General features: G+C 33.7%; 1 protein-coding gene across 1 annotated transcript; it reads right to left on the reverse strand.

Annotated features, from left to right (window-relative positions):
* Positions 1–7,413: 7,413 nt before the first annotated feature.
* Positions 7,414–9,533, reverse strand: LOC143615839 (demethylepipodophyllotoxin synthase-like). The gene is made up of 2 exons (XM_077088857.1): positions 8,571–9,533; positions 7,414–8,028 (listed from the first exon to the last, which is right to left on the reverse strand). Exons 1-2 carry the CDS (start codon positions 9,531–9,533, stop codon positions 7,414–7,416), a joined length of 1,578 nt encoding a protein of 525 aa, XP_076944972.1.
* Positions 9,534–19,749: the final 10,216 nt, after the last annotated feature.

The following is a 19,749-nucleotide window of genomic DNA, read 5'->3' on the forward strand; positions in this document are numbered from 1 at the left end:
TTGTAGCTTTTCATATCATAGCCACTAACCACATATGGAATTTCAAAACTATCCTCAAGAATCCAGCAAGAGTCAGTGTGATGCCCATATGCATCACATTTTGTGCAGAACACTTTAGCAAAGTTTCCTAAATCCTCAAGAAGTTTCTTGTCCTTGATCTTGTCACTTGGTTTAGGGAAATCAAACCCTAAAGATGTTTTTGAGTACAAGTGTTGGAAAAGTCCATCTTGATTGGCTTGCTGAGATCAATTGGTTAGGAACATTTTTCTTTAACAAAAACAATCTTCTTCAGCTTAGATGGCAATTGTGAAGAACTTTCCTCTTGTTCTTTTGAACATCTTCTTCTTGGAGCATAGTCCACATCACCCACATCAAATAATTCATGATTAGAGAAAACTGGGTAGATAGGTGGACGACTTTGATCATAAGAGAATTTGCTTTGTGTTTCTGTTCTCTTCTTGATGGCTGGTGGTGATCTAGCACATATATCAAATGGAACATGCTCTCTTCTCATTTTCTCTTGATGCTCTCTCACCATTGATGTCATAGGTAGCAGTAGAGGAATTTTGTCACCTATCTTCTTCTTTGCTCCTTTCTTCTTCTTCCTCTTTGATGACTGAGAGCTTCCACAGCTACAATTGCTTTATTCACTGAAGTATTCACTCCACTTATTTTTCTCTCCTTGAAACTGTTCATCCGCCACAGTTTCTTGCTTGTCAGCCTTTTTCATTACAAATTCTCCATTCTGATCTACCATCACATCATCATATTGCTTGATAAATTCTGGCTTATCATCAAACACATTTTTGAACTGTTTGAGATACTCATTTCTGCTCTATTTATCAACTTTCAATGGGTAACTATCACAGAACGGGGGTGGAACCTTCTTGTACTTCTCTTCTTCAGTCATCTTTTCAACATGCCCAACAATGTTTCCAGTAGAGACTAGGTTTTTTAAAAACTCAATTTCAATCAACAAATCAGCATTCTTGAGTTTCTCATCAGCAAACATCTTCTTCAGTCCTTCTATCTCAATTCTCATTCTGGATTGAGCTTGATATGCTATCATGCAATCATCCTCCAAACCTTTGATTTGACTTTCATATGTAGCCTCACTTTCAGCATACACATTTAGAAAGACATCCTTCCTACCACATTCAGTTTTCCATTTTCCAACATCCTGATTTAATTCTTCAATTTTAGCAAGAAGATCAGAAATAGAAGTATCAGAATGTACCTGAGTGTTTGAAGATTCAGCCTTCTCATTAATTTTGGCCATGAATGCAACATTTGCTCTTTCCATCTCAGCAGCATGATTACTCCAGTCAAACTCTCCATCCTGAGCCACCCTTGCAACGGCCACATTCCCTTGATCTCTTTGCTGGTTCACACCATTTTGAGATGGTCTGCTTTGATTTGTATGAACCTGCATTTGATTAGTTCTCTGAGGTTGAAATGTTTGTTGCTGGGTTCTATTCTGATTTTGATAGGGATTTTGATTGGGCATTTGAGTCCTTTGCTGCTGAAAGTTCTGATTCTGATTCTGATTTTGATAGGCATGTTGCACTCTTTTGCAAAATGTCCAGGTTGTTGACAGTTATAACAGATGGCCTTGGATTTGTCAAATCCAATTCTTTCATTTGGTCCATTGAAACTACTTCTGCCAGTTCTGTTATACAACCTTTTACTTCTTACTGCCAACATGGCCGCTTGCCATTTGATGTCCATATCTTCTAAATCATCAGCATCAATTTGTTCTAAGTCTTATTGCACGATGCTTGTGTTTATCAGATTCTTGGCCACAAAGGCATGATAAGACTCAGTGAACATTGAGAACAAGGCCTAATAGTCTGTTCCTTGAGTCTGGTTGTGATATGCAAAATTTGATTGCCCATTTCCAGTAGATGGATGGTCATCTTCAATCAGTTGCACATTGAATCTTATTGTTACATGAGGAGTGTGCATCTGATGGTTCCTCAACAATAGGCTGTTGATTCTTAACAGAGATGTTGCCCATGGGTGCCACAAGTGCATTGTTCATTTGGAAGCTTGGCTTGTCCTCTCGAATCATGTGATTCTCTATTATTTCATGTTCAGCAGCCTTGAGGAAGGCAATCACATCATCTAGTTTGAAGGTAGGAAAACTTGCCTTTTCCTTTATGAACTTGCTTTCAGTATACCATTCCCCAGATAGAGATGATAAAAGCTTCTTGTTAAGCTCAAAGTCGGAAATCTGCAAATCAGTGGTCCTTATTTCATTTACAATGGTCATGAACCTTTGTAACACTGACTTTAGACTTTCTCCTTCCTTAAACTTGAACATGTCCAACTGCTGCTTCAGTTGATCTTTCTTTATGTCTCTTAACTCAGTATTACCTTCAAACATGTCAATCACTGCATCATACATATCCTTAGCATTCTTATGATGATTTACAGTGGTTAGAATCTCCCATGAAAGTCCCAACTTCAGCATGGACAGTGCTTTGTCATCCGTCTTTTTCATTCTTAGATCTACCACAGCACTGTTATTGGGAGCGGCTGAAGGAGTGTAATTCCCTTCAGTAATAGCCATCCAAAGTTCTGGATCGTTGTAGTTCACAGCAGCCTCAAACAACACCTTCCACTTTATGAAGTTCTCTTGTCCAAGTAATCTTGGAATCTTGTTGGTTGAAACTTCTTGATCTTCCATTTTATCAGATCTGATGTTATCAATAGCAATGCACAGTTAATCTTCACTTTTCCTCATAAAACTTCAGTCCCGTGGTCTTCAGTGATCTTACTCAAGCTCTGATACCACTTTTCAGGACCGTCTTTCGGGTGCAACCTTTGCAAAGGTTTGACAAGAACACACCGACTTAATTACTCAAAGACCGATTGAGTATCCCGGCGGAATCAGGATATTCAATGATTGAGAATGAAAGCTTGTGGAGAATTATCAAACACAAAACAATAAATGATAATCGGTAAAGACTATTTCAACGACAAAGATTCACTATATTAAATGATACGTCAATGATACAGTGAATGGAATGTCTAGGGTTTTGTGTGACGGCGGCTTTTGATATTCGTCTGCAAAGATTGTCAGTATACGTGCCAAAAAAAACCGTCTCCTAGTCGTACCCTAGGATGTCTATATATAGACCCTAACATTCCATGTATACGTCCTAGACATTACATAATGAAAGATAAATCTAATATAAGTGTTTCAGACCTCGAGCAAGGTATATTATACCTTGCTCGAGCAAGCTTCCTATACAAGGTGTGCTCGGAGAGTGTCCTCGAGCATACTTTACTTAGAATATATTCTCTTTCGGAGAATACATATTCTCTTCGAGTAAGCTTCATTCCTCTTGACTTGTTCAAACTTTGCTCGAATAAGTCCATCGAGCAAGCTCATTATTCTTGATGTCCTCAGCTTCTTATTCAGCAATCTTTATCATGCTCGGATGTAAATCTTGCTCGGTAACTGAACTGTGCTCGAAGTCTTTGCTTTGATTCACGTGACATCCTCTTATTGCATCCATGCTCGTCCCCATGTGCTCGATCATCCTGTGCTCGTAACACTTGGCTGGAACTTGTATGATCAAGCTGTTTGCTTGATTGGCAATCCATGCTCGATAGAAGAATACCATTGCTCGTTGAAGTGTAGCTTGCTCGAAGCCTTAACACTTGGAAGAATCAACCATTTAAGATTCAGAACCTTGTTCGAAGTAGTAAAAACCATGCTCGATCGTCTGGGCTTGCTCGTATTCCATACTTAGCCATTTCTGAGGAGGTTGATAAGATTCCAATATTCCTTATTAAGAAATCCGACCCAACAGGATGTTTGATGTAACACAAAGTGTACATCTTATTGCATCGAATTATCCTCATATTTATGCCGAACTCCATGCAAATTCATTGTTTTAGGTACTTATTGAGTTAATTGTGAATTTGCAGGTCCGGGCGCCCGCCCGACAAAGAAAACATGAAAAGAGGGCGTTTCAAGGACAAAAACAGCAATCTGCCAGACCTGCACGCCCATGCCAGCCCGTGCATGGGACCGTGCCAACCAAGAAACTTGCCAGTACAAGCCAGTGCAGGATCTACAGCCGAGAAAGTTCAAAATTACCAGCCCGTGCAAGCCAGTGCAAGCCCGTGCCAGAACAGAGAAATCTGACTTTTTGGTCAGACTAAAGCAATGGGTTGACTTTCCACATCGGGGCACGACCGTGCTTGCCCGTGCCAGACGTCCAGAATGCATAAATACACCTCCATTACTTCCATTTTAAGTGTGGAGCCTTAGGGGAATTCTCTATAATTGCTAGAAATTTCTTGTGTGTGTTCTAGAGAGAATTCAAGGCTTCCATCTTTGTGTGATCATCCTTTCAAGTAGCAATCATCATTCATCTTAGTTTGCAATCTTTTGTTCTTAACAATGACTTGTAAGATTACTTTGATTTTGGTTGTTGTATTAAGCCTTATGGGCTAAATACTCTTGCTACTTAGATTATGTTGAAACTTTTGCTTATGTGATATTTATCTATGCATGATTTTGGCAAGTTGGTGTTCTCAAGTTTATGACATGTTCTTGAATAGAGTTTAATGGTTGAATGCTTGTTTTAATTCCTAGTCTTGTTAGTTTGATAGATGCTTAGCCATAATATGTTGGAAAACTATGTGTTGAGTATTTTTTTATGAACTTAGTTTGTGTATGCATACTTTGTTTATATCACTAAGTTAGGAATGACTAGTGAAAATTAACTTGATTATGAATTTTAACAAGCATGAAACCTATCACTTGATATTGGAAAATTGTATGGTGATAACATGATTCTTTGAGTTGGTTGATGTTTGCCAGAGATTAAGGCCATAATCCTTAGTCTAAATTTTGCTAATTTAAAAGATTCATGTGTTTAACTAGTGTTCTTGAGCTTGTCTATTTTACATGACTTTAGGTGGTTAGTTCGTTTATGTGTGTTTGTGTTCATTTACATTTGTTCATGTGTGTTAGTTTATCTTTGTTCAATTATGTTCGTTTAAATTTTATACAAACGAACACAAATATCCATTTTTAAACAAACGAACATGAACATAAATATTTGTTTGATTAAGTGTCTGTTTACTTTTAAAGTTAAATGAAGAACACGGGCACGCCCTTGTTCGTGTTCATTCGATTCATTACAGGCTTTCATTATTCACATTGATGAATACATCAATCTCAATCTATAGGCTCTGCCGATTTTATTTGTGTTCGTTTGTGTTCGTGAACCGTACGTGAACACATTAAATTCCTTAATGAACGAACACGAACGTAAAATCTCGTTCGGTAAGTGTTCACAAACCGTTCGTGAACACATTGTTTTCTTAACGAACTAACATAAACACAGCCTTGTTCGTGTTAGTTCGGTTCGTTTACAGCCCTAGGCCTTTTTGTATGTATAAATATACAATCGTTTCTCTTTCTCTTTACTACGTTTATACAGCGCTCTCGATTCCCTACTTCTTTATATTGTATATACGAAACTTGTTTATATCGCTCTCTTGATTCTCTACCTATTTATATTGTCTATGCAAAACTAACGAATTCAAATACATCTGGTTACAATCAAGAAAACCATGTTTAATAAACGCAACGCTTAAGAGGATTAGGCTAATATTCACTTATTTGGTTATCATTGCGATGATGGCTAGATTAGTTAACAAAGTTATTCAAATAATTAGGTATTTATTACATTTAATATATATATATATATAGAGTTATGGGGAACGTTATTGTACAAATTAAATTAGCATATTAAACATACAAATAACATAGTGTAATTACAGTTCTCAAGTAGAGTAATTATGCGACAAAAAATAAAATAGTGTACTAATAATTACACTACTAACACATATAATTACTCTATATTATTACACCAAATTATACTACTTATTTCAACTAGAGTAATTATTTTGTAAGTAGAGTAATTGTAGTATATGCTTCTTCCTCCTCAAATTATAATAGTTTCAATTAGAGTAATTATTTTGTAAGTAGAGTACCCTCCCCAGACCCTACTTATAGCTTTGCTATTGGCAGGATCCGCTGTGTATGATTGATTGATTGATTTTGTAAGTAGAGTAATTGTAGTATCTGCTTCTTCCTCCTCAAATTACACTACGGGGTGTTTGGGTGAGTTTTTAAAACTTACTTATTTGCTTGTTGAAAAGCAAAATATGTTTGGCAAAGCTCCTCCAAAAGCTTCAAATTGAAGCTTTTCAAAAGGTGCTTTTGCTTTTCAAAAAGTATATAAGCAAAAAAACATTTTTAAAAGCTCACCCAAACATACATGTTTCAAATTGTGTAATTATATTGTAGGTAGAGTAATTATTGAACATGCTTCTTCATCTTACTCAAATATCCTTGGCAATTTTCTTCAACTGGAAATATCAATTAGCTTCAATTGATGTATTACTTCGATTTGCATGTTTCAATTAAGCAATCAATATTCGCAAAAGATTCAATTTGATTCACAAAATTGTAACCTAGGAATGAACAACGACAATAAGAAACGACGATCGACGAGGTCCGGTGGCCGGAATATGACGGATGCGGACGGTGACGAAATTGATAAGCACTTGACGGTTGGGAGTTTGAAGCGGAGGCGTGGTGGCCAGAGGATCAATTGAATTAGGCGGAGGCAGTTGCGTGGTGGGGACTTGAGAAGGTGCTGCCGTGGGGAATTGAGAAGGCCGGTGCTGCCCGTGGGGAATTGCGAGGCAACGGAGCCTTGGTTGAAGGAAAGGCGGCGGAGGTTGGCGGTGGAGTGATTGGAGTCCGGTGATTTTGTGGTGGATGAGGAAGAAGATGGAGATGTGGTGTGATGGTTTTGTTCGGTTTGTATGTTTAGTACAAATTTTTTATTTGTATTTGATCCCTCTCCTATAGTTATAAGTATTAAATATTTCATCTGTCAAAGCTTAATAATTTTCATCTCCTTTTGGTTGACTTATGGTCTTGATTTGTATGAGTTAGTTATGTTCTAGAGTAACCATCTCATCCTATCGTAAAATGTTCCTGTGATCATTGTGTAACTTAAATTTATGGTATAAATATACAGCTTGATTGTTTTGTGATATATTAACGGTACATTTTTTTTTTCTTGAGATCAACTTTTTATTGTGTATATATAAATGCTTCAAAAACTAACACCTTTATTATTTGGATTTAAAAGCGACTTCGCAATGAAAATTTAAAAAAACTATTTTTATTTTTTTGTTTATACACAAGAGATCTAAGTCGGCCTTTTTAATTTTACATTTCATACGGAAGATATACCACCAAATGCATCACATGTGTTACTTCATTACATATTAATACAACATAGTAGGTACCTGACCCATTCTCAAAGCATAACACACATTTTTGTGTCCAACTTGGGTCCCTTTCACATATCAATCATAGGATAAACGAGGGGCAAGGAGGACCTCAAGGGATGTTGCTTTGGTGCTAGTCAACCCTGGGCTTTCGCTCATATCAATAGGTTCGTTTGATGGCTTTTTGAGCGTGAACTGTTGTATCAAACTTGCTAATGTTAACCGCATACCCGGTAGGGCGAATGAAACAGCAGGGCACATTCTTCTACCACTTCCAAAAGGAAGCAATTCAAAATGTTTTCCTTTGATATCAATATCCTTTTTATCGTTTAAGAATCTTTCTGGCTGAAATTCATTGGGATCTGACCATACCTTAGGATCACGATGCAGTTTTCGAAGATTTACAAGCAAGCGCGTGCCTTTTGGGATGTTGTAGCCACCCACAATACAATCCTCAATGGATTCGTGAGGAACTGAAAGAGGTGCAGGTGGGTATAAACGTAATGTTTCTTTGATGATGGAATCCAGGTAAACCAAGTTTTTCAAGTCTGACTCAGCCACTGGCCTGTCCTTTCCAACATGTTCATCAATTTCATGTTTGGCAATTTCTAATGCTTTTGGGTTGTTCAGCAGCAACGATAAAGCCCATGTTAATGTCAGAGTTGTTGTGTCCAAACCAGCCGTTAGCATTTGCTGCATTTATTGAATGTATTAGTGCCTTTTAGGCTACCAACATAGCAACATGTTGAAATATATGCAGATAACAATGGAAATTTTATTTTAGATTTAATATTGATTTAGTACTAAGTATTATATTTACTTAGTATTAGATTGTATAAACTAAGTTTTTTTTAATTAAGTATTATATTTAACTAGTATTAGATTGTATAACCTAAGTTTTGTTAGTTGTAATAATAATAATAATAATAATTATTATTATTATTATTACTACTATTATTATTAAATAAATAAGCAAATTGACAAATTAGTAATTTGATTATTCAATATTTATATTTGGACATAACCTACAAGTGTATACGTAATAAAATTTATTCATGTGTAGTACAACGATTCAAAATTAAAGCATATATCAACAAACTAGTTTGATGGCTCTTTTATGTGCTAACCTAGCTACCCATCATGCATGTAATAAACATAAAATTTACAAAATAATTTTTCTTTTTGTTAGCGCAATTAATAATTTAGTGTAAAGCTAGAATTTTATGCACACTTACTTCACATGTGGATTTTATAATTGTATCATGATCAAGACCGGGGAATTCGTCTTCCGAAGCACCTTGAAGAATGTTAATGAGCACATCTATGAACACTTGGTTGCCTTCAAGTTTCTGAGCTGAACCCAGCTCTATTCTACGCTCCTTTAACCATTCGTCAAAAAAGATGTCCAACTCTTTACCTGTCTGCTTCATTGCTTTCTTGTATCCGCCTACATCCATCCACTTGAGATAAGGGATAAAATCAGATGCCACAAATGCGCCTAATAACTCAAAATGTTTCTTTACCACCATTTGAAATCGAACCCCTTCTTCATCGTTGTGAGAAAACCTCTTTCCCGTATTAATCCTAACCAAAATGTTTAACACAAAGTTCCCAAACCATTGGCTCATATCCACCTTCACCATATCTAGATGTTCACACTTTTTGTTGTTTTCCCAAGCTTCATATATATCCTTAATGGACGCTCTAAGTTCTGAAACTCGAACATGTCCAAGCAACTCAACTCGTTGTTGAGAAAGAACCTCAAGCATGATTATCTTGCGCATTTTTCGCCAGTAATCTCCATACGGAGCCAAGCCGAACATGGCATAGTCGTAGGACATGAGTTCTGCTGCAGCTGATTTGGGTCGACTAGCAAAGGCCTTGTCGCTTGTAGTAAAGCAATCCTTAGCCATGTCCCCATTACTCACCACCAAAACTTGGTGAACTCCAAGCTTGATGGTGAAAATAGGACCGTGTTTATCGGCCATGTCACCGAGTATCTTGTGAGTTAGCTCAGATCCACCAAGAAGGTGTAGGTGTCCAATTATAGGCCATGCACCCTTTGCTTGAGGGGTTTGTCTGTTGTTCCCTCTCTTTGCCCTCTTTCTGTTGAAGATGTAAAGTAGGAAGGCTAGTACAATAACATAAAAATAAGTGTTGGTTGGGATTGTTGATAGTACTGAGGGATTGAACTCCATTGATAGTTCTTTGAATGCAGACCAAAATAAGAAAGATGAAAGATGTCGTATGACCAGTTGTGAACCACATAATTCTTCCAAGATTTTAAGCCTTGTGTTTTGTAGATTTTATATATTATTATAAAAGAAAATCATTCTTAGCTTCAAGATTACACATGTAATATATGTTGTAACATTTAATACTATGTTAGATCCTGTGTTTTACACGGGTGGAAATTATAATAACAATAAAATTAATTGTTGAGAATACATAAATTTAGTTATTTCATACAATAGGTTTTATTTATTAGATTTATTTTATATTCATTTAAATCAAATTATAACTTAAAGGTATTAAAATTGAAATACATGTAGATAAAAAAAATTAAAAGATTTGTCCATAATTTTCACCATTTAATAATTTTCTAAGATTTTAACCATTGTATTAATTTATATAGTCGAAAATTTGTTGTTAATTTAAATAATTATAAAATAAAATTAATGAAGAAGTTTATATTGAATTGTAAAAGGTTAAAGATTAGTCTTTCTAAATTTATATGAATAAGTTAATATAATTTTAGAATGGTAATTAAAAGAAAAATAATGGATAAAAGATTTTATGCATTTAATGAATTGTTATACATTTTAATGAATGTTACTTAAATGTTACTTACGTGGAAAATGTATTTAAGGAAATTACATATGTGTAATCCAATGTGGACACTCTATAATAGTGACATGTGGATTCATCTTGCTTTAATAGTATAGTTAGATGTTGTAACACATTCTTAGCCTATATATATATATATATATAGGGTTAGGTTCAAATAAGAAGTTTGATTTTCATAAGAAGACTAGGAAGGAGTGTATTTTAGTCAACACTTAAATATCAAAACCCACTTACTTTAATCTCAAAGCCCACTTACATTCATTTCAAAAACTCACTTACATAAAACCCACTTACATCTTCACTTATATCCTACAACCACCACCACCCCACCGCCCACCGCCCACCGCCACCACTTCGCCGGAAAAGTACGAAAAAACACAATGGAAAACACTATGAAAAACACAAATGTCAAAAACACAATGGAAAAAACACTATGAAAAAAAAACACAATAATAAAAACACAATTGTATGACACAATGTAAAAATACCATGAAAAAAACACAATGAAAAATACTGTTGTATAACACAATTTTGTAAAACACAATTTGGTAAAACACAATTTGTAAAAAACCCACTAATTTTTTTTAATTTTTATATTACAATATGGCACTCATATAAAAAATACAAAGACACTCGTTATTATGGTGAATTTGTTTATCAATAAAAACGTCGTAAAAAAAAGTTATGGACGTTTTAAAATGATGGAGGAATTTGGTTTGTGCCTTGCATGTGGAGAGGGAAAATCAATAAATGTGTTATTTCTTTTATGCCCTCCCCCTTCTTTCACACTTGATTTCCCCCCTAAACTAATCTCAACCCTTCATGCTCAAAATCAATGGACAAAATTACTTCTTATTCTTCCTACAAAAATTATACTTCCTATTATAACCTAACCCTCTATATATATATATATATATATAGGGGAATGTTTCATTAAGAACCATAGTTTTCTTGAAAACTAATTAAATGAATAATAGCCATCAATCTAAGTTAATCAATGGCCAATTAGTATTAATGGCAGGATTGTAATTAATTAAAAACTCAGGCCTGGCTTCTTTTCCATTAGGGGTGTTTTAGGTAGAAACCTTTTTGTTGGGTTGGAAACTGATTAGATGGCGTCAACCAAATCCCACTAATATCTTTGTATAATCAGTGGCGGATCCAGGATTTTTTTTCAGGTGGTGCACTACTTTTAGATGTTTCGATATCATAGAGTCGGGCATAAAAAATCTGAGTCGGTTTGAGGTTCGGGTCGGTTCGATGGTTCGAGCAAAAGTTCATTACATAATATACATACGATAAACTAAGAAACTAAGAAACTAACAAATTAAAACTAAATTTAACAAATAACTTAACAATTAGGTAATTAGCAATCAAGAACAATTAACAAGAAGTCAAGAATAATTGTGCACTACTTTTAGATGCTTCGATATCATAGAGTCGGGCATAAAAAATCTGAGTCGGTTTGAGGTTCGGGTCGGTTCGATGGTTCGAGCAAAAGTTCATTACATAATATACATACGATAAACTAAGAAACTAACAAACTAACAAATTTAAACTAAATTTAACAAATAACTTAACAATTAGGTAATTAGCAATCAAGAACAATTAACAAGAAGTCAAGAACAATTAACATATAACAAATGAATGTAAACTTACCTTCAAAGTGGGAGGATTCGAGAAATCGAGCTTCAAGGAAGAGTAGAAGGGCGGAGGTGTGTGGCAGTGTGGTCGGTCAGAAGGCTCGGAAAAGTAGCGGGCAGCGGCGTTGCGGTGGTGGTCGGAGAAGGAGGGTGATCCGTTTATAAAACCCTAATTGTTAATTGAAAAGGAGATAGGCAGCCTGCAACTTGAGTTTGTAAAGGAGATACAGTCGTTTTTGTCTTCTATTAGTTTATTATAAAACCCTAATTAATAATAAAGCTGAGTTAGCACAAAAAAAAAATTCAAAAAAACCACCATAACACGGAGTTGAACCCGTGACCATCAGGTTACAAAACCAACAAACTACCGGTTGGACAAGAGCTTGAATTATTAATAAGGTGGTTCATTCCTAATTTATAAGATGGTTCCTATGATATTTTCTATATATAAATACACTATTATTTCGAAACTCGGGTGGTTCCGCGGAACCACCCATCTACTATATAAATCCGCCCCTGTGTATAATTATACCTCCTATACTAATACTAAAGCTCCAATAAAGAAAATCCTAGTCCCTAATCGCACAAATTGGAAGAGGGGGTCAAGACGAACGTTGAAATCGGAGCTCTTGAAGGTGCGATTTTCATATTTGTGTTCAGGTAAGAATCAATTGATTACCAGATGCATGTCGATGACCTTTAACATATGGTACGTTTGCCGATATAATATAGTTGAATGCTAAATACCGATCATAGTGAATGATCATCGCATTTGTACCTTTTTTCATTATTATGTATGTTATCATAATTTTGAAAGAAATATTGAAGGGTTATTGTGAAGAATATATACACATGTGTTTTTTATGTTCGGTTGGGTTTAATGTATATTATCATTTCATATATGAAGGGGGGTTGTTTAATTGTGAATGATGCATACACAATAATGGTATGAAAAATAATTTTGGAGTTTTATTTCTTCTATATATTTAGCCCGGATTTTTTTTTTACTAATACAAATGCATACACATATGCTTTTGATTACTGGCTGTGTTTATTGGATACTTTCAGTGCATATATGTTTTGGATGCTTGTTTCTTATGATATTTTGTCGATACATATATGTTGTTTATATTCTAACAGTTGGATAATTAATTTGGGACATATGTGATAGTGGCATGGTTAGGTGGAAGTTTATTACACAAATGTTTGTTATTAAGGAGCTATTTGGACGTGATTGAAGAACTAATGGATCTAACGCCATAGTAGTAGTAAACAACATACACATGCATACCAATTTAATTATTTTAGATCACTTTACATATATATGTAGCATTTACTAGAAATTCATTTGCATATATGTATCTTGTTGTTCGATGATGTTGTTGTGCTAAATAAATAACCAGAAGTTACTGTTAAGATGATTAACTGGTTTAAATAGGTGTGTATATGCAAGATATTAGAATACCGGTTCGCATCATAGAAAGACATATCAACCATAAAAGCATGACATAATAAAAACACAAACACGTTCAACCACCAAACAAGTTTGGTACACGTAAAAACACAATAAACTGATAATGTAACGGCCGACTTTTAGAAATAAGAAATAAAGTAATATTTAAATAAAGTTTGTTATTTAATCGTCGTATAATAATAATAATAAGTCAAAAATTAAAATGAGAGATGGTAGGCTTAAATGGATATGGACTTAAAAATATAACATGGACTTAGTGGATTAATGGGCCTAAGGTCCATGAGCTAAGGGTATAAGTACCCCTTAAACCTTCCCTAAAACCCTAGATCTCATAATTCCATACCTTTCCATTTTTACCAACACACTCTCCCTACCTTGAAACCCGAGAACGAGATCCAAGTTGTTTTAGTGATTTCCGCATCCAAACAACAAGAAGAATCAAGATCTAGCTCGTGTCAAGATTTAAGCTCTAAAACGAGTTTCGCTAGAGGTACGTTTGTAGTGTAAAGGTGGTTCATTTGGTGTCGGTTCTCCATGAAAATTGGTAGAACCATAGATCGGGGCCTAAAGGTTAATAAAAATATAAACTTGACGTAAAATTGTGAACTTTGAGGGTCGGATTCGTTTAACTCGTTAGTTAAGTTCGGCTCGTTCATGACTTGTAGATCTAACACGAGTTTGGCTCTTTGCAAGCCTAGAATATAATATTTGAAGCTTGAATCTAACCAAGTTTATATTTTAGTTGTTAATATTAATCGAAATAAATTAATAAAAGTAATAATAATAATAATAATAATAATAATAATAATAATAATAATAATTCTCGTAAACAAAGAAGAAAGAAGAAGGAAAAAGAAAGGAAAAGAGAAAGAAAATAAAAAGGGAAAAGGAAAGGAAAAGGAGCTCATGATGAGCAGCTAATGTGTGTATAAAAGGTTGGGAAGATAAACATTAAACACAAGATCAAGTTGGTGGAGTGGTTGAGACACAATATGGGAAGCGAGAGGTCACAGATTGAATCCTGGATCTCGCACGAAATACTTTTGTTTATGCGAAATGGGTCATGCGAAAAAGTTCATGCGAAGCGAACCAGCTCATCCGAAGCGAAAAAGTTCATGCGAAGCGAACCAGCTCATGCGAAGCGAAAAAGTTCAAGCGAAGCAAGTCCAAGCGAAACGAACTGAATCCAAGCGAAGCGAACCGAGTCCAAGCAAAACGAGTCCAAGCGAAGCGAACTGAGGGGTTCATGCGATGTGAACTGGGCCATTCCTAGTTAATCCAAGATAATCCAACAAAATAAACCAAACCAACCAACTTCATTATCTCCGTATAACCCGATACATTTTAAGATAAATAATCAATTAAAGAAAAGGAATATATTTGTATATTTATATATAATTAAAAGAAAGGTACATATATATATATATATATATATATATATATATATATATAATGAGAGGATATGAACGCAAAATAAAGACCGTCGTTAAATAAAGTTATTTCGTTAGATTTGTTAGCCCAAACAAACGAGCCTAGCCTATCAAGTACGCTAGACTAATAAATACGAATCTAATTAATTATGTTAGTATGTGGTTAATTAATGAATATATGTGTTAAACAGTTAGCTGCGCACAACTCAGGAAGGGCATTACTATAAACGGTGAACGTAACAGGATCCAGGTGAGTTCTAGCCCATTTTATGTGTTATGTTTTCGGAGCTGTGTGCATACTACGATGTGTTTAGATTTATACACTTAACTTAAATGGTAAGTGTATATTAGGTATATGTTTGCGTATGAATGTGAATGATATGGATTGTTTAACTAGTATGCATGTGATGTTATATTAGTTATGATTGAAGGAAATAGAAAGGAAATGTAATGAAGGTAGAATGGTATGGTATGTTAGAGGGCACCGGGCCCTAATAATAACCGAGGTATGTAGGGCACTGGACCCTTATAATATCCAAGGTAAGTAGGGACTGGACTCTGAGGAGATCTAAGGTATGAAGGACACCGGATCCTTATAATTCCGAGGTATGTAGGGCACTGGACCCTTATAATATCCAAGGTAAGTGAGGACCGGATCTTTATAGTATCCGAGGTATGTTGTTAGTATGAAAGTATGAATGTATGTATGTATGTACGTATGTATGATTGAATGATAGACGAATGAGTAAGTATCAATACGTATCTTCGGACGGTATTGGTAAGTAAGTGGATGTAATGTACGTTAATTAACTAGAACTCACTCAGCGTAGCTGACTTTTAGTATGCACGCAGGCAAGTAGAATGAGACAAGTTGCTTGATGAGGACACGTGGCAATAAGAGGAAGACTGGCATCGCTATGAAGAAGACACCGTGTCGTTTAATGTTTTATGTTTTATGTTTTATGGATTTATGTTATGATGTTTAAGACAAGATGGTTATGTTATGAATAAATGAATGACTTTTATTTCCGCGAAATGTTTTAATTAACTCTGATTTTACGAATTATGTGAATGAGTAAATCCAACTAGCAAGAAAGTAGGACACCTGGGTAGGGGGCCTTACAGATAAGGTTTGTATTGATATAGGGTTGTCAAACTTCGTTTTTCTATTGATAGCAATTGATGTTGTTAGTTATATACATATATGTATTTAGTATTCGAACCTATTAAACTATGTGTTACATATGTGCAAGTGATCATGCTTGTATTGATACAGATTTGTTATTACAAATATTACATGCATATAAATATATGATATATCTACTCTGGTGGTAGACTATATTTTTATTATTTAGCTGTGGTAGGGATATGTAAGTTTAACTGATGTATGGTTTTTAAAGTATTTGCTGTATTAGTTATATGCATTATGGATGATGCTTACACATATGTATACTTGGTTATAGAGCTGATTACATGTGTACATGTACTAAACTAGCTAGATATGATGGGTGCATACTCGTTACTTGAATAACATGAGTAAACTTAACACAACATCGATCAGACTCAACAGGATTTGGGACTTGAAAGATACTTCATTCAGTTCAACAAGTTAGTGTACTGAATGTAGCTTACGTTTGTGTATCATTGTTTGTTCATGTTAGTTAGATATACATCTTTACAGAGTAGTTCATTCTTCATTAAGTAAGAGACAAATGGAGATTTTCATGAGGGATTAATCATACAAAAAGTGGGACTCTGGATTTTGAACAGGCGCAAACAAATGGAAGACCAAAATCAATATACCAAGAAAGCAGTTTGTTGATAGAATGCTATTGTCTGAAGCAAAAAAATAAAATAAAAAAATAAAGGGAGAATGTTATTAGAAAAATGGTTGACCTTGAGAATGACAGGAAGATATAGAAAGAATTTGATATTAAATGATATATACAGATTTTTATGTTTTATATTTTTGGTTAGATGGTATCATTCACATGTTTACATTGTGAATGGATTATGTATCTGTTACAGTATGATTTGTTTACATTTTCAAGGAACACATGTGTTTCGTGTTAATTCAAATACATTTGTGTTAATGCTAGGTGTGATGTATGCTGATGCTACATATATGTTTTAATATTCAGCTTATTAACGATAGTTATACACACAAAGTTTACATCTAAATTATATAAAACATGGAAATTGAGAGCCGATGAAAACTATAACCAGCCTAATCTATAACAAATGAATTATGTGTTGTAATTAACTATTTTGTATGTTGAGAAATCAAGTACATAATTAGTTGTACAGACAGAAATAAAAGAATCATGTGATATAGTTTAGCAGGGATTAAATTGGACTGATTTAGATGTAAAAAACCATATTTTTAAGAAAAGAAAGTGGGAGTAAAATTTAAAAGAGAAATAAATTTCATAATTAGTAGAATACATAATTACCTAAGCACCCTTATAGAAAACAATAAAAATAAGAAAATAAAATTTTGTGAGTGGTCAATATGAGTTTTCAAAGTTTTCATAAAACTATGGGGTTTTTATTTGAACCATCCCCTATATATATAGGGGTAAAGTGAATACGGTGCTGTTGGGCGTTTAAGCTTGCGCGTCAAAACAATCAAAACTACGTAGTTTTGATTAAAACCTCCTTATTTAACTAAAATACCTTCCCCTTTTATATAGTAATCTTGAATATTCAAATCATTTTTCCCCCTTAAGTTTTCCCCAATTCCTACCACAAATATAACTTAGTTTTCAACCGTTTGGATCAGCTCATGCGCGCAATTGGCTTGCCGATTTTGGATTATTTTATTATTTTTTTGAATTTTAATTAATGCATTGAAAAACGGATTTATACAATAAAATCACAAAAACCACATATTGAAATCTGCAAAACTTTTCACTCCTTAAAATTGTACATTAGTGACTTCATTTCTTGGATTATTTTGTTTTATTTTTTCTATTCAATTTATAAGTTCCGTATTACTGTCAATAATGCCATACATAATACTTCAATTATAAATGAATGAGAAACAAATTTATTCAGTAAAAAACATAGAAGTTTCATCTTGAAAAACCTCCAAAAACTTTTCTTTGTTGAAATCACAATAGCCAAATTTGTTTCACCTTCCAAAAACCACAAAAGATGGTCTAGTCATAAGTCAAGATATGGAATTTTTTGTAAATATGGAAGTGATCGTGAATTAAATAAAGGTTTTTAATAAAAACTACGTAATTTTGATTGGTTTGACGTACAAGCTTATACGGCTAATAGCACCGTATTCACTTTCCCCTATATATAGGGTTAGGTTAGAATAAAAATCCACATGAGTTGTGAAAACTGTAAAACTCATTTTCAACCACATGTTTTTAATTAAAGATTAAATCTTGTGGTTCACAATTAAAGTTAATAAAAAAAATATAAAAGTTTATTTACATTTTATCTCTTCTGAAAACAAATATAAAAATTATTAAAAAAATATAAAAAAAATAGCAAAACATTTTTTTATGTTTTCGATGTTTTATATTAAATGTAACAACATATATTACATGTAACAAAAAATTAAAAACGATGTTACATAGGGTTTTCACGGGTTTTCTCAACTCAAGAGGGGTTTTAAACTATACTTCTCATATATATATATATAGGGAGGGTTATAGTAAAAAGAAATAGTTTCCTAGAAATACTAGGAATAAATCATAGCCATTGGATCATGTTAATCAATGGTTGAGATTTAAAATTACCAAAAACCGACATAGTTTCCTAGAATTTCTCTTTCACCTTTATAACCGAGATAGTTTCCTAAAATTGTTCTTTCATCATAATTTGTAATACCACATGTCAAAAAATTATTGGTTCTTATAATTCCTAGGAAACTCCTTATTCTTATTTGAACCATTTATATATATATAGGGGAGGGTTAACGTACAAATGAAATTTACGTGCTAAACATGAGAATCAAGTAGAGTTATTATATATACAGGTAGAGTAATTATGTAATTACATCATAGAGTAATTACGTAATTATTCTATGATGTAATTACATAATTACTCTACTTGATTCTCATGTTTAGCACGTTAATTTCATTTGTACATTAACCCTCCCCTATATATATATATATATATATATATATATATATATATATAGGAAGCAAGGTTGCAAAAGTCGCTAGACGGACCCTAGGCGGTCGACTGGGGAGTTGGGTGTACTCGGAGTACTCGGGGAGTACTCGGAGAGTACACGGACATGGTGAATATGAAGAAAATTAATTTTTGGATATTATATATATATTAAATATCATTATTTTACTAATATTTATAACAAAATATGTAAATATCAATATAAAATAGAAGAAATACACAATAAATTATTCTAAGAATTACTAATCATGAATTAAAAAATGATATTTGTTCTTTAATATTTTAGAAATAAGAATTATGTTTTATTTTTTAAGTCAAAATCGGTTCAAGTCCACCGACTAAATGTGATTCTGGCTGAGGTTGACCATCTTTGATCAATTCTTTGTAACTAGGCGGAGTTAAAGAAACTCCCCTCGGCGACGTACCTTGTAGGGAGTACTCGGCCTTGTAAACCTACTTTTACAACATTGAGGGGAAGTATAGAATGAAAACTCACTTGAGTTGTGAAAACCCTATGTAACGTCGTTTTTCTTTTTTTCTTTTTCTTTTTTTACACACGTAATATATGTTGTACTAACATCTAATACAAAGCATCGAAAACAAAAAAGAATTTTGTTTTGCTATTTTTTAACATTTTTTACTAATTTTTATATATGTTTTCAGGAAAGAGAAAACGTTATATTAATAATTATATTTTTTATTCACTTTAATTATGGACCATATAATTTAAACTTTAATTAAAAACATTTGGTTGAGAATGAGTTTTTAGAGTTTTCACAACTCAAGTGGGTTTTTATTTTAACCCTACCCTATATATATATATATATATATATATATATATATATATATAGGGTAAGGTTAGAATGAA

This window comes from Bidens hawaiensis, unplaced genomic scaffold (genome assembly GCF_021521415.1).
Source record: "Bidens hawaiensis isolate Kalapana, Puna unplaced genomic scaffold, B.hawaiensis_p1.1 tig00002306_1, whole genome shotgun sequence".
NCBI classification, from domain to species: domain Eukaryota; kingdom Viridiplantae; phylum Streptophyta; class Magnoliopsida; order Asterales; family Asteraceae; genus Bidens; species Bidens hawaiensis.

Excerpts from the sequence above, each read along its gene's own strand:
- LOC143615839 (XM_077088857.1), bottom strand. The coding sequence starts at position 9,533 with ATGGAGTTCAATCCCTCAGTACTATCAACAATCCCAACCAACACTTAT. Across the intron at positions 8,029-8,570 it reads TTATAAAATCCACATGTGAA|CAAATGCTAACGGCTGGTTT; the intron begins GTAAGTGTGCAT and ends CAATAAATGCAG.